Source organism: Piliocolobus tephrosceles, chromosome 9, assembly GCF_002776525.5.
Source record: "Piliocolobus tephrosceles isolate RC106 chromosome 9, ASM277652v3, whole genome shotgun sequence".
NCBI lineage: Eukaryota > Metazoa > Chordata > Mammalia > Primates > Cercopithecidae > Piliocolobus > Piliocolobus tephrosceles.
The window spans coordinates 74351507-74363504 of NC_045442.1; the positions used below are offsets into that span (position 1 = coordinate 74351507).

Here is an 11998-nt window from a genome sequence, read left to right on the forward strand (position 1 = left end):
AACCTCCGCCTCCCGGGTTCAAGCGATTCTCCTGCCTCAGCCTCCCCAATAGCTGGGATTAGAGGCATGCACCACCACGCCCAGATAATTTTTTTTTTTTTTTTTGTATTAGAGACGGGGTTTTGCCATTTTGGCCAGGCTGGTATCGAACTTCTGACCTCAGGTGATCTTCCTGCTTCAGCCTCCCAAAGTGTTGGGATTATAGGCGTGAGCCACTGTGCCCGGCCTCCAGTTTTTTTTTTTTTTTTTTTATGAGACGGATTTTCTTCGCTCCTGTTGCCCAGGCTGGAGTGCAATGGCGTGATCTTGGCTCACTGCAACCTCCACTTCCCGGGTTCTAGCGATTCTCCTGCCTCAGCCTCCCGAGTAGCTGGGATTACAGACATTAGCCACCACGCCCGGCTAATTTTGTATTTTTTTTTTTTTTTAGTAGAGACGGGGTTTCGCCATGTTGGCCAGGCTGGTATCGAACTCCTGATCTCAGGTGATTCGCCCGCCTGGCCCTCCCAAAGTGCTGGGATTACAGGTGTGGCCATCGCGCCCAGCCAAATATTTTTCAAACACTAATTTTGCATAAGGACCAAGATTTGCAGAAAAATACAAATTAAAGAGATCTTTTAAATTAAAAACTCATCATAAAAGTCTCAAAAAATAATACTTAGGAATAATAAATTAGAATGGGCAATGTTAAGTACTTGAAATAACAAAGGTTTTAGAGTCAGGGTTTCTGCAGTTTCCCTAGCTGTATAAACAGAAGACTGTTAGAGAGGATATCCTAAGATGCCTTCCAAGTGTACCCACCTCTAACTCGGAAGAAGGCAATTTAAACTAATTTGGTTTACCGGAATTCAAACACGTACAATTCAACATAATAAATTGAACTGAAATTGAACACCTGCTTGCGTAAATCTAGTGGGCTCCAGTTGTTCTGCCTGCGGATTGGCCAGTCTAGAGTTCCAGGGGTGTGGCCAAAGGTCTGTGAGGCGGGGCCGTAGGCAGCTTCAATCAGGCATCGCCGCAGTCAGCCTCGCGGCGCGGCCACGCCCCCACGCCGGGGCTTCCCGGGGTCCTTCCGTGCGCGTTGATATGATTGGCCGGCGAATAGTGGCTCTCTTTTCCTCCCTGACTACCTGAAGATAGGCCGCCATCATGGTGAGTCTCCCTGGGCCGGTCCAGTCATCTGCCGCGTATCCGAGCCATCCTTCGTCCCCGGTTCCCAGTGTCTGAGCTATAGGCGCGCGAAGGCCGGTTGCTCTTCTCTGGCCGTTTCTGTCGGAGGATGGTTGTCGAGAGGCTCGGGGCTGTTGGCAGGGAATGCGGGCTGGCGGGCTGCGCTGCAGACCCGGACCCGCTGGGCTTCGGGTTACAGCGCCTGGGCAGTGCAGGAACTGTTGGCGCTTGTTGACTTCGTGGAGCACAGTGGATGGGGGTGCGGGGCGGGATAGATGGACACTGGCAGGCACATCTTATCTGCAGTTCCAAATTGGGCTAGGTAGGCGGCTTGCAGGTGATGGTAACTCAAGAGGTGAAGAAGGTGCTGGCAGCGCCTGGGCGAGTTGCGGCAAGTGAAACCATTCCCATGTGTAAGCTATAAAACTTGTCAGCTTGAATGGATCTTCATGTTTCATACTGGGGAAACAGGCCCTGGAAAGGGATGTTATAAAAAGGTAGTCCTGCCCTCAGTCATGCGTTACTAGCTTCTCCAGGATCCGTTTTTAACCTTATCTGCAATCTTTTTTTTTCCCCCCAAGAATTGAGTACCACTGACGTGGATTTAATTTGGTGTGGTTTCTCAAAGTGAAATGGAGAAACTCTAGCAAGTCATTTGCTTCTATGAAAATCTCTTGCGCCTCCTTTGTTAGCGTAAATAAGTAGGTGCTTAATGCCTACATTCTTTATTAGGTATTAAGTAAAGGTGCAGTTCAGTCTTTCAGAAGGGAATACCGTTTTCTCTGATCTCTGCTGTGGCCATTCTAGAAGGATAGATGACATGCACGTAGTGAGTACAAGGTTTGGGTCACGTTTGTGCAAGACATGATAAACACAGTTCATTGAGTGTGACCTTTATATGAGCCACAGCAGTTTTTACCCCAGAGAAGTGATTCTCGACCTGTAGTGATTTTTCCCCTAAGGGAACAGTTGGCTAAGTCTGGAGACATTTTTGATTGTCACAACTGGGAAAGGTGGGAAGTCCTTCTGGCCTCTAGTGGTTAGAGGGCTGGGATTTTTATAGTTATTCTAAAACACACAGTCCCCACAACAGGAATTATCCATATGGAAATATCAGTAGTGCTGAGGTTGAGAAACCCTGCCCCAGAGATACACATAACCCTAGTGAAGTAAGTTGTACAGATTCATGTAAAACCATTATATTTTCTTGGTATTTTATGTATTTGTTAGGTGTATCCTGTGAATTTGGCCCTGCCGAGTGGGTTTTATTTACTTTAATTCGCTACATGACTAATGGCTACAAATTGGACTGCAACATTCTAGGTCTTGAAAAATCACTGCAAGGCCAAGAAAAGTTTGAGTAGTTTTATTAACCGGAGTGTTTATGTTTTCAGAATGACACCGTAACTATCCGCACTAGAAAGTTCATGACCAACCGACTACTTCAGAGGAAACAAATGGTAAGGAAGGGCACGTCAATCTTTGCTTAATTGTCCTTTACTCTGAAGATGTATTTTATCGTAGTGAACACAATAAACTTGATATCTCCTTTTAGGTCATTGATGTTCTTCACCCCGGGAAGGCAACAGTGCCTAAGACAGAAATTCGAGAAAAACTAGCCAAAATGTACAAGACCACACCGGATGTCATCTTTGTATTTGGATTCAGAACTCATTTTGGTGGTGGCAAGACAACTGGCTTTGGCATGATTTATGACTCCCTGGATTATGCAAAGAAAAATGAACCCAAACATAGACTTGCAAGAGTAGGTGTCTTTTCATTTGTTCATCAGCTACTGAAGACCTATTTTTTTCAATGGCGTTGTGTTGTGAGTGTGGTGAAATGGGCAAGACCAAGCAATCTGGGAGACAACTCTGAAGGGGTTAAGAAAAAGTTATTTGATAAAATGCACAGGTGGAGTACAGAGGTTCAGAATTGAAGTCTGGCATTTGAGCTGAGTTCAGAAGGGCAGCTGAAATAGTGTTCTTGGAGTTGGGCTGGGGTAAGGATTGTTTTCCAGAGGGGAAGTAAGGGGATGTATTTGGAAAGGTAGCCTGGCACCAAATTCATTTAGTTTGGATTAAGTCTGAGTCTGGGCTTAAACCCATAGGTAGCCAGGAACCAGGAAAGGTTTTTGATTGTATACTGAGTGTCGAACACTGCAGAGTGAACTATAGCAGTGATCTGGGCAAGCTCCCCAGTTTATATTCTAGTAAGCATCATTACCTTGAAGTGCTGCTTTTGTTTGTTCTTTAACCCACTTTACCCCATGCTGTTAGATGAACCTTCCCATAGGATAGCTGTGAGGGAAAATTCTGGTGATGTCATAGATAGAGGCTGCACTTTTTTCTTTTTTTTCTGAGACAGAGTCTAGCTCCCAGGCTGGAATGCAGTGGCACAATCTCTGCAGGTGAGAGAGGTGGCTCACTGCAACCTCTGCCTCCCAGGTTGACGCGACTCTTCTGTCTCAGCCTCCTGAGTAGCTGGGATTATAGGCGTGTGCCACCACAACCGGGTAATTTTTGTATTTTTAGTAGAGACACGGTTTCACCGTGTTGGTCGGGCTGGTCTCAAACTCCTGACCTCGTGATCTGCCCGCCTTGGCCTTCCAGTGTTGGTATTATGGGCGTGAGCCACCACGTCCAGCCGAGGCTGCACTATTTTTAACTGATTTTGCATTCATGTTCTCAAAAGGCCTTGCTGAGCTGGTGACATTGAAGCTGAGATCCTTGTAAAGATTTGAAAGTAGTCTTTGTAAAGATATAGAAACAGTCTTGTAGGCCCCAGGAACAGCAAGTGCAAAGGTGGGCAGAGTGGTGATGAGTAGATCGGAATCTCCATGGTGTGGGGGTTGTAAAGGCTTCTCTGTCAGCAGGGAGTAATGGGGAGTTGCAATGGGAAGAGATCCCTCAACCACTTGGGAGGTGCCTTGTTTTGGTAGTGCAAAAGAAGAAAAAAATAGTGATCTGTGAGCTCAAGTCTGGACAAGAACAGCCAGTCTCCCAAACTTCCTGTTCAGATAGTATTGAGTGGACCATTTGTTTTCCTGTGAGGCTATGCTATACTTAAAATCCCTTGATGATGCTTTCTGTTCTAGCAAAAACATGTATTGAATATACTTGTAAAGTTTTGGTTTAGAAAGCTGTGTTTCTTAAGCGCAGACTGGGTCAGTTTCCCTACTAGAGTGGTGGGTAATGATTTTAATGTTTGCAAGTCACCTGGATGTACTTTTTTCTCATTCAGCATGGCCTGTATGAGAAGAAAAAGACCTCAAGAAAGCAACGAAAGGAACGCAAGAACAGAATGAAGAAAGTCAGGGGGACTGCAAAGGCCAATGTTGGTGCTGGCAAAAAGGTATAGTTCATCAAGGAAAATACAGAAACATCATTAATTGTGGGTCTTTAGTTTCTAGGAAAGAAGGAATTTTATTTATTTTTAAAATAACGTTTTTTAATGTTTCTTCTTTTCCCTCTTCTTCTGGATTACAGAAGGTAACATGTTTTAAGAAATTATGTAGCATAGTGTCTTAACACCTCAGTAGAGTAGCTTGGCCCACCCCTTGTCACCTCACAGCACAATCTGGGGGCCACATTGGTTCATTGATCCTGGTGGGCATCTTTCAAGCCTATCACAAGAAGTTTTAATTTTACTAATTGGCATAGAACCTTCAATGCAGAGCGGATCTCATTCCCTGTGATTTTACGTGTTAGTATGGACACTGGTTTAAGAAGCAGTTGGATCAATGTGGCCCTGTTTTCCTGGCACACTGGAGAGGCAACTGAGATCTCAGGATTGCTTTCCTCTCCAGTTGGCCAAGACAAGTGATTTTAGCGTTAAGCAGCTTTTTACCAGCTTTGCTAGCTGTAAATAGTTGGACGTTGTAAATCATTGAATAGAATTAAGGTGTTGGGTTGTTAAATTAATAATCAAGTGTTCTGTGAACTTTTTTTTTTTTTTTTTTTTTTTTTTTGCTTTTCCTCTCTACTTTCTTGGATTTCTTGTTCATCAGAAATGAAGTGTCTGGCAGGTACTGAGATTGTGAGCACGGTGTGGGGATGCATCACCTTCACTGAGTTTGCTTTGATGATGCTTTGCATGTTGGCCTTTGGATGACAGTTTTATAGTATGGTCGATTATAATGCCAGTGCTATTTAGGCTGGTGCAAGAGTAATTGTGGTGGCAAAAACCGCAGTTACTTTTGCACCAACCTAATATGTTTTAAGATAGTGTATTATGAGCAAAGGAGAAAACTTTTAAAATCATGTTTATTTTGGAAACTCCAAAATGCATGTTACATGTTTAGTGACTCACTGGAGGAAGGTGAGTGCTTTACCGAGTAGGCGCCGTTTAACTTGCACTTGGGGAATGCTGTATCCACATACTTAGGAGATGGCTTCAGTTAACGCTGGGCTTGGGAAGCGCTGTCTTATCCTAGGAGCAGTCCTCTCTGGAGCCATGAAACCAACCTGGTAGCTCTGGTAATAAACTAGTCTGTGAAATCTGGCAAAGTCTCTGTCCTGTTTGGATACATACAGAGCTGCCTTTTACCATTTCCATTGCCTTTTATTACTTAATCTCCAACTTTCTGCCTGGTGTCTTTTTTTTTTTAAATAGAAAATTTTTGAGGTAATTATTCATATCAAAGTCTTTGGTGGATATGCTTTTTCCCACAAGCACTTGGTTAAAATGGCCCATTACCTCATTTATTTATTTTTTGAGACAGAGTCTCTCATCACCCAGACTGGAGTACAGTGGCATGATCATGGTTTACTGTACCTCCCGGGCTTGGGTGATTCTCCCACCTCAGCCTTGTAGCTGGGACCACAGGCATGTGCCACCATGCCCTGCCAGTTTTTTGTAGAGACAGTATTTAGCCGTGTTGCTCAGGCTGCTGTTGAACTCCCGGACTTGAGCGATCCTCTTGTCTAAGCCTTTCAAAGTGCTGGGATTACAGGTGTGAGCCACTGTGCCCAGCCTGTTACCTCATTTAAAACAAATTTTGTACATCTGAACAGTCTAAAATTGTAATGTGTAAAGTGGGGTAGGAGTGGGGTGAGCATAGTGGGATTTTGAATCAATGAAGGCCCTTGTTCTTGTGGCATCCTTTTGCAGTGATTCCCTGCCAGGCAAGGCAGTAAACCTGGGATTGCCTGCCCAGGACTGTAATCACATTGACGTCCCAGCGCCATGGAGTATGTAATGAATGAACTGCCAGCAGAACTACTCACTAACCGCTCCCTGTTTGTGAGGATTGTACCTGTTGAGAGAAGTTGCAAAAGAATTAGTCAAAATTTGTCCTCTGACCTAGGTCTGAAGGACATTTAACACATTGATTCTTCTCTTCATCCAGCCTTTGAGTCCTACGAGTTAGTGCACTTAGCCTTTGAGTCCCACATGTACGGAGGAGCTACCTGTGGAGACCTGAGCCATCACTATTCTGCTTCGTTACACTTGTGCCTCTCACCAGCACTGTTCTGAAAAGCCAGCCAGCTAGAAAAATCAATGCTTTTGAGTACATAAATTCTTTGGCTCCAAAGAAATGCCATAGCAATATTGCTTTTAATTCAGTTTTGTTCAGATGTTAGAACTGGTATTTGTTGTTGCCTTTTGGTTGCAGTGGAGTTATATACTAAGTTACTTATACTAAGGCATTAGTAGTCTCATCTGAAGAGCAATTGTATTTTTAGTTCAGCTAAATTGATGCCTCTCTTTAAATACTAACTTGTACTACTTTTGTGGCTGTGAATGGTATCTTTTATTGAACTGAGGCAGCTTTTAAAAGACTGATCATTTAGAGCACTCCCATTGAGGTTCAATTAGACTTGAATCTAATGATTCTCATATCTGTTCCTGGTATGTGTCCAGCACAGTGTTGCTGGGCAGAGCAGAGGGGCAGAGGCTCAGGTATGTACTTCATTGACAAGTGGGCAAGGCCATCCTGGGTACCACATTGGCTTAATGATCTCTTCATTGTGAAGTTGGGCTACCTTGTTTGCATAAGAACTACAGTAATCAGGGAAGGTATTGTCAGAATTGGGAGGAATAAAATCAGTGAGTCTCGAAGGAGTGCTCTGTATGCAATTGCAAAGAACAAAATGGTCAACTTTAAGGTACCTGATTGCATGCACTTAAATGCAGATTATTTTTGAGTTTGAAAAGGGACTATTAATGAAATCTTTCTTTTCCCTCCTTTCTCTTTTTCCCTTCCCCACCACTGATTTAGTGAGCTGGAGATTGGATCACAGGTATAATTCAAGCTTTTCATGTAGTCATGTAGATCACTAGACTCCTTGGTGTACTGATGTAGCAATTTAAAAGCAGATGATGTGTAGTACATTTAGAAGTAGATTTACAGATACTCTGAAGAGTTGTAACCTTTTAAAATACACTGACTTTTTTTTTGTTTTTAAGGTTTAGCAATATTTAGCCCATTATTTTTGTTTTATTTCTAACTTGAATGTAAGTTTTATTTCTTGATGCTTACATTGTGTTAATATAGCATCAAAATAACTTGATATTCTAGGTTACTAATAATTGTGGTGCATGAATGTTACTACTTTTGGAATTGAAGACTTTAACGAATTTTAAAGGCAGTTGCTGACTAAACTTCTTTCTCTTGATTCACAGCCGAAGGAGTAAAGGTGCTGCAGTAAAGGCTACCTGTGTCCATTTTGGATTTCTCACGAGCAGATTAATAAACTAAAAACTTTCATGTGTCTGGTTGTTTGAAATGTATTTGCGGTTTATTGGGACTGCTAGGAGGTTAGTCTGCTGATTTCAGTTGCTGCCCAAGTTCACATGCTCCATGAAGCATTCAGTGAAAACTTAATGTCATGGGGTGGTGTTTTGTTTGCTGATTGGTTTATAGCTTAGGTGGGTTCATCTGGGAGTCAAACTTGTAAATGCTGTGTAAGAACCATGGCCGCTCTGGATGCAGTGTAGTGGCTCACAGTAATCAACACTTATGGGAGGCTTGCGTGGGGTGATTACACTTAAGCCCAGGAACTCGAGGCTACCGTGAGGGTTTTTTTTTTTTTTTATTTTGTCCAGACAGGATCTAGTGTTGTTACCTAGGCTGGTCTTGATTGAACTCATGGGCTCAAGCCATCCTCCCACCTTGGCCACCCAAAGTGCTGTACTTTGGCCACATAAAGTACTGGCGTGAGCCACCACGTCCGGCTAAGAGTGTCTTTAAAAAGTAGCATGTCTAGATAAACTGGAGAAATCTCAGGAAGCAGTAGAGAACTGAGACTTGGTAGGGCATGAAGGGGACCCAGGAGAAGCAATACCATGAAGGCAGAAGGGTTGAGGTTGCAGGAAGGAGGGGTGGTGGAATGTTGTGGAGAAAAGATGGTGAGAGCCCCTGCGTGGAGCACCTACAGACGGGAGGGCAGGGCTGTGAAGAGTTAAGTCATGGGGCTGGGTCTGCTGGCCAGGGAGTGCTTGGAGTGCTGTTTTTGTATCTACAGAGGCTGTGTACTTCGGGTTGTGGGGCCTCTGGCGCTGTGGGTTCTCTTGCTAAGGAATCTGCTACTCATTTCCTAGGAACGGGAAATAGCTTGCTAGTGTGGAAGAATGGGGTCTTTGATGTGATTGGCATTTTTTGATGAACAGTGCATAGAGGCTGAAGGTAATGCTAGGGGCAGCAAAGCTTGGGGTTCAAGATGCAGTTTCCTGTGACTGAGCTGGAGTGTGGGAGCAGAGAAGGCACCCTATGAGCAACTTGTGGAGGCAAGGTGGTGAGGAATCCTGACAGTGCTGCAGGGACAGGATGGGACATGGAGCTGGAGTTGATTGCTAAGTTGAGCAGGGAGAGTGGAAGGAAGTAATTGAGTGAGAACTGAAAGGTAGGAAATAGTTTCTGATGTGAAGAAAAAGGGCATAGCTGCAGAGAGCCTGAATGATTGAAGGTTGGCATCAAAGTCACAAAGTGGGGAGGCTTTTCTGTTGGACTGTGCTCAGGGCAGAAGTTGTAGTCTTTCAGCCAGTAGCCTTGGGAAGGGAGGTGGGATGAAACTCAGGCTTGGCTGTGTTTTTCCAGAGCATCCACTTGGGTTGGGATATTAAAGAAAACGTGGCAGTCTTGCTGTGAGACTTGTTAGGCATAACATTTGGAAACTTGGCAAATTATACCTAAAGGTCTGGATTTCCCACCTCTTGAAGTATCAGAAGCAGCAATAGTAGCCCACCTTCCTGTGTGATGACAATTGGCAGGGCTCCAGGCTGGCTGCGTCTCTTGGCACAGGTATTTTCCAGTCTCCACAGCCTTCGCTCCTACAGCCAGCTAACACCCGCCTCTACCTGCCCTCTGGTCTTCTGTCCGCGCTGCCTGCTTCTCTTCCACTAGTCCATCCAATTGTTTTTTTGGGGAAGTCACCTGGTACCTTGTTTGGGTTAATTTGCCTTTAAATTGGGCTTCCAAGGGTATCTGCTAACTACCCTGGCTCACAAGGCTCTTTTGAGGCTGAGGATGTAACTGTGAAAACAGTTCGGAAACTAGTGCTAAGCAATTGTGTGTCAGGAAGCACGGACTTGGCGGGAACTCAAATTGTGGGCAGATTCAGCACATTGTAGGCCCTCACAGTAACCAGGCTACCCTGTGCTGTCAGCAGGCTTTGGAAGAGCCTCCATAAAATGCAAACTTGACTAAGCTGAATCAATATTGAGGGAGCACATCCTTCTTGGCACTGATGGGAAGCTGTGGCTTAAATGAGAGATAGTAGGGGTCTTTGACGAGTGATGAGAAAAGCTAGAGGTGGTTCTGGGAGAGTACCTGCAGTGAATATTTGGGGTGCTGCTTTTTTAGCTTTTCCTAGCACCACACCCATGAGTTCTATTTGTAGCTGGATGTGCCTGTGTAATCAGGCAGCTTTCAATTCTGCACTTTTCCTTTCTTCCCTGGCAAGTTGCTTATTTTAGGCTGCCCTTAAAGATAGCATCTTACACGGTGCTCTCATGGATCTGAGACAGGTGCTGTCCTAAACTTTATGAACAATGATCTCCATTAATCTGCATATGTGTGTGTGTGTGTGTGTGTGTGTATATATATATATAATTTTTTTTTTTTTTGAGATGGAGTCTCACTGTTGCCCAGGCTGGAGTGCAGTGGCAGAATCTCGGCTCACTGCAAGCTCTGCCTCACGGGTTCATGCCATTCTGCCTCAGCCTCCCAGGTAGCTGGGACTGTAGGTGCCCACCACCATGCCTGGGTAGTTTTTTGTATTTTTAGTGCAGACGGGGTTTCACTGTGTTAGGATGGTGTCGTTCTCCTGACCTCATGATCCACCCGCCTTGGCCTCCCAGAGTGCTGGGATTGCAGGCGCGAGCCACTGCGCCCAGCCTAATCTGCATGGTAACTTCAGGAAGCATGTCTTAACTGGACCCACACTGGAAAGGGTGTAGAGCAGTTAAGCATCTTACCAGTGTCTCAGCCATCAAGTGGTGGGGATGGGACTGGAATGCAATAATCTGACTCCAAGACACTGCATTTTTTCAGGCACTCCAGTATTAAGCTAGTTTGCATTGTACATATAATGGTATATAAAACTCATGACTGCTAGCAGGGTGCCAGTTGCCGTGGTTTATTGGAAAGTGTTATTTGGCTAGTCAAATTCCCCATTTACTGACCACCTGGTATGTGTCCCAGTTCTGGAAGTTGGGGATAAAGAAGCTGTTCTGTCTTGAAAGCTCTGAGGTAGCTAACCACGATCTCACGGTTTGGCTTCTGTTCCTTTCTGTGAAGTAGCGGATAGTGTATGACTGTGACATGATAGAAATTGAGAGTCAAGAAGATCAGTGCAGGGAGGCTGGGTTTTGGAAGGCTTCCAGGAGACATACAGCAGTCCCCACCTACCTAGTTTCAGTTGCTGTCCGTCAACTGCAGTCTGGAAAATTACCATGGCTCAATGGTCTGGGATCACCCAAAAGTGATGATCCTCTTGAACTGTCATCAGAAGGTCAGTAGTAGCCTAACACATGTCACCATGCCTACGTCATTCACCTCCCTTCCTCTCACCACATAGGTATTTTATCTCCCATCACGTGTGTGAATACAGTTAGGTATTGAGAGGAAAAGAGTTCATGCAACCTACTACAGTATAATTGTTTATTAGTTGTTAATATCTGCCTAAATTATAAACTTTATGTATATATAGCAACAAACTTGGTATGGATAGAGTTTGTGGTTTCAGGCATCCACTGGGGGTCTAGGAACGTATGCCCCATGGATAAGGGAAGGTTACTGTAACACCAGCGGGGGCAAGAGACATGAGCTGATTTGGATGCGCAGGAGAAAGTTCTCATTTGAGGCCATGAAAAATAGGAAAGAAAGCAGGGAGACGGGAGCAGGCAGTGTGGGACAAGGTGAGACCAGTCATTCCGCAGGGGGGAAGACTGAAGATGAGACTGGGGAGGTGGGAGCAGAGTGGGTAGGTAGACATGAATCACCAAGATGGAAGGCCCTGCGTGACTTTGTTGCCTTTGGGCAGAGTTTTGCACAATGCATTTCTGGTGGGAGATACTCCATTTCAAAAATAGTCTTCAGGTTGGCTGCGAGAGCTCAGGAGTATGACACCTGACTCATTTATGCTGGCAGAGAGGCTCTCCTGGGTTTTAGAGCTCTGTGAACACAACCTCCGTACATTCATCCAACTGTCCTTCCCCATCCACTCACCCTTGAACTTCCCGCATGCCAGATGTTGAGGGGAGGCAGAAATGAGACCTGCCTGCCCACAGTCTGGATGAGAGAGTACAGGTGAGGTTCTGGTAAGAAATGAGGCTGGAGAGGTCAGTGGGGAATAGATCAACACTGGCTGCTCATCATGCATGT

At 44.8% G+C, this 11998-nt stretch overlaps 1 protein-coding gene across 4 annotated transcripts; it reads left to right on the forward strand.

The window, feature by feature from the left end:
* Positions 1 to 1007: 1007 nt before the first annotated feature.
* Positions 1008 to 7901, forward strand: RPS24 (ribosomal protein S24). 4 transcript variants are annotated; one of them, XM_023204845.1, is made up of 7 exons: positions 1008 to 1152; positions 2565 to 2630; positions 2726 to 2935; positions 4414 to 4524; positions 4659 to 4661; positions 7394 to 7415; positions 7798 to 7901. In XM_023204845.1, exons 1-6 carry the CDS (start codon positions 1150 to 1152, stop codon positions 7394 to 7396), a joined length of 396 nt encoding a protein of 131 aa, XP_023060613.1. In that variant the 5' UTR covers positions 1008 to 1149; the 3' UTR covers positions 7397 to 7415; positions 7798 to 7901. The 4 variants fall into 4 exon arrangements, with proteins under 4 accessions (XP_023060613.1, XP_023060614.1, XP_023060612.1 ...); XM_023204846.1 differs by lacking the exon at positions 4659 to 4661 and having other exon boundaries at positions 7798 to 7886; XM_023204844.2 differs by lacking the exons at positions 7394 to 7415; positions 7798 to 7901 and adding an exon at positions 5180 to 5200.
* The last annotated feature ends 4097 nt before the right edge of the window (positions 7902 to 11998 follow it).

What these genes read in the sequence shown, in the direction of transcription:
- RPS24 (XM_023204843.2), top strand. An exon ending in TACTTCAGAGGAAACAAATG is followed by an intron (nt 2,631 to 2,725) that starts GTAAGGAAGGGC and finishes ATCTCCTTTTAG; the next exon opens with GTCATTGATGTTCTTCACCC. An exon ending in CCAAACATAGACTTGCAAGA is followed by an intron (nt 2,936 to 4,413) that starts GTAGGTGTCTTT and finishes TTTCTCATTCAG; the next exon opens with CATGGCCTGTATGAGAAGAA.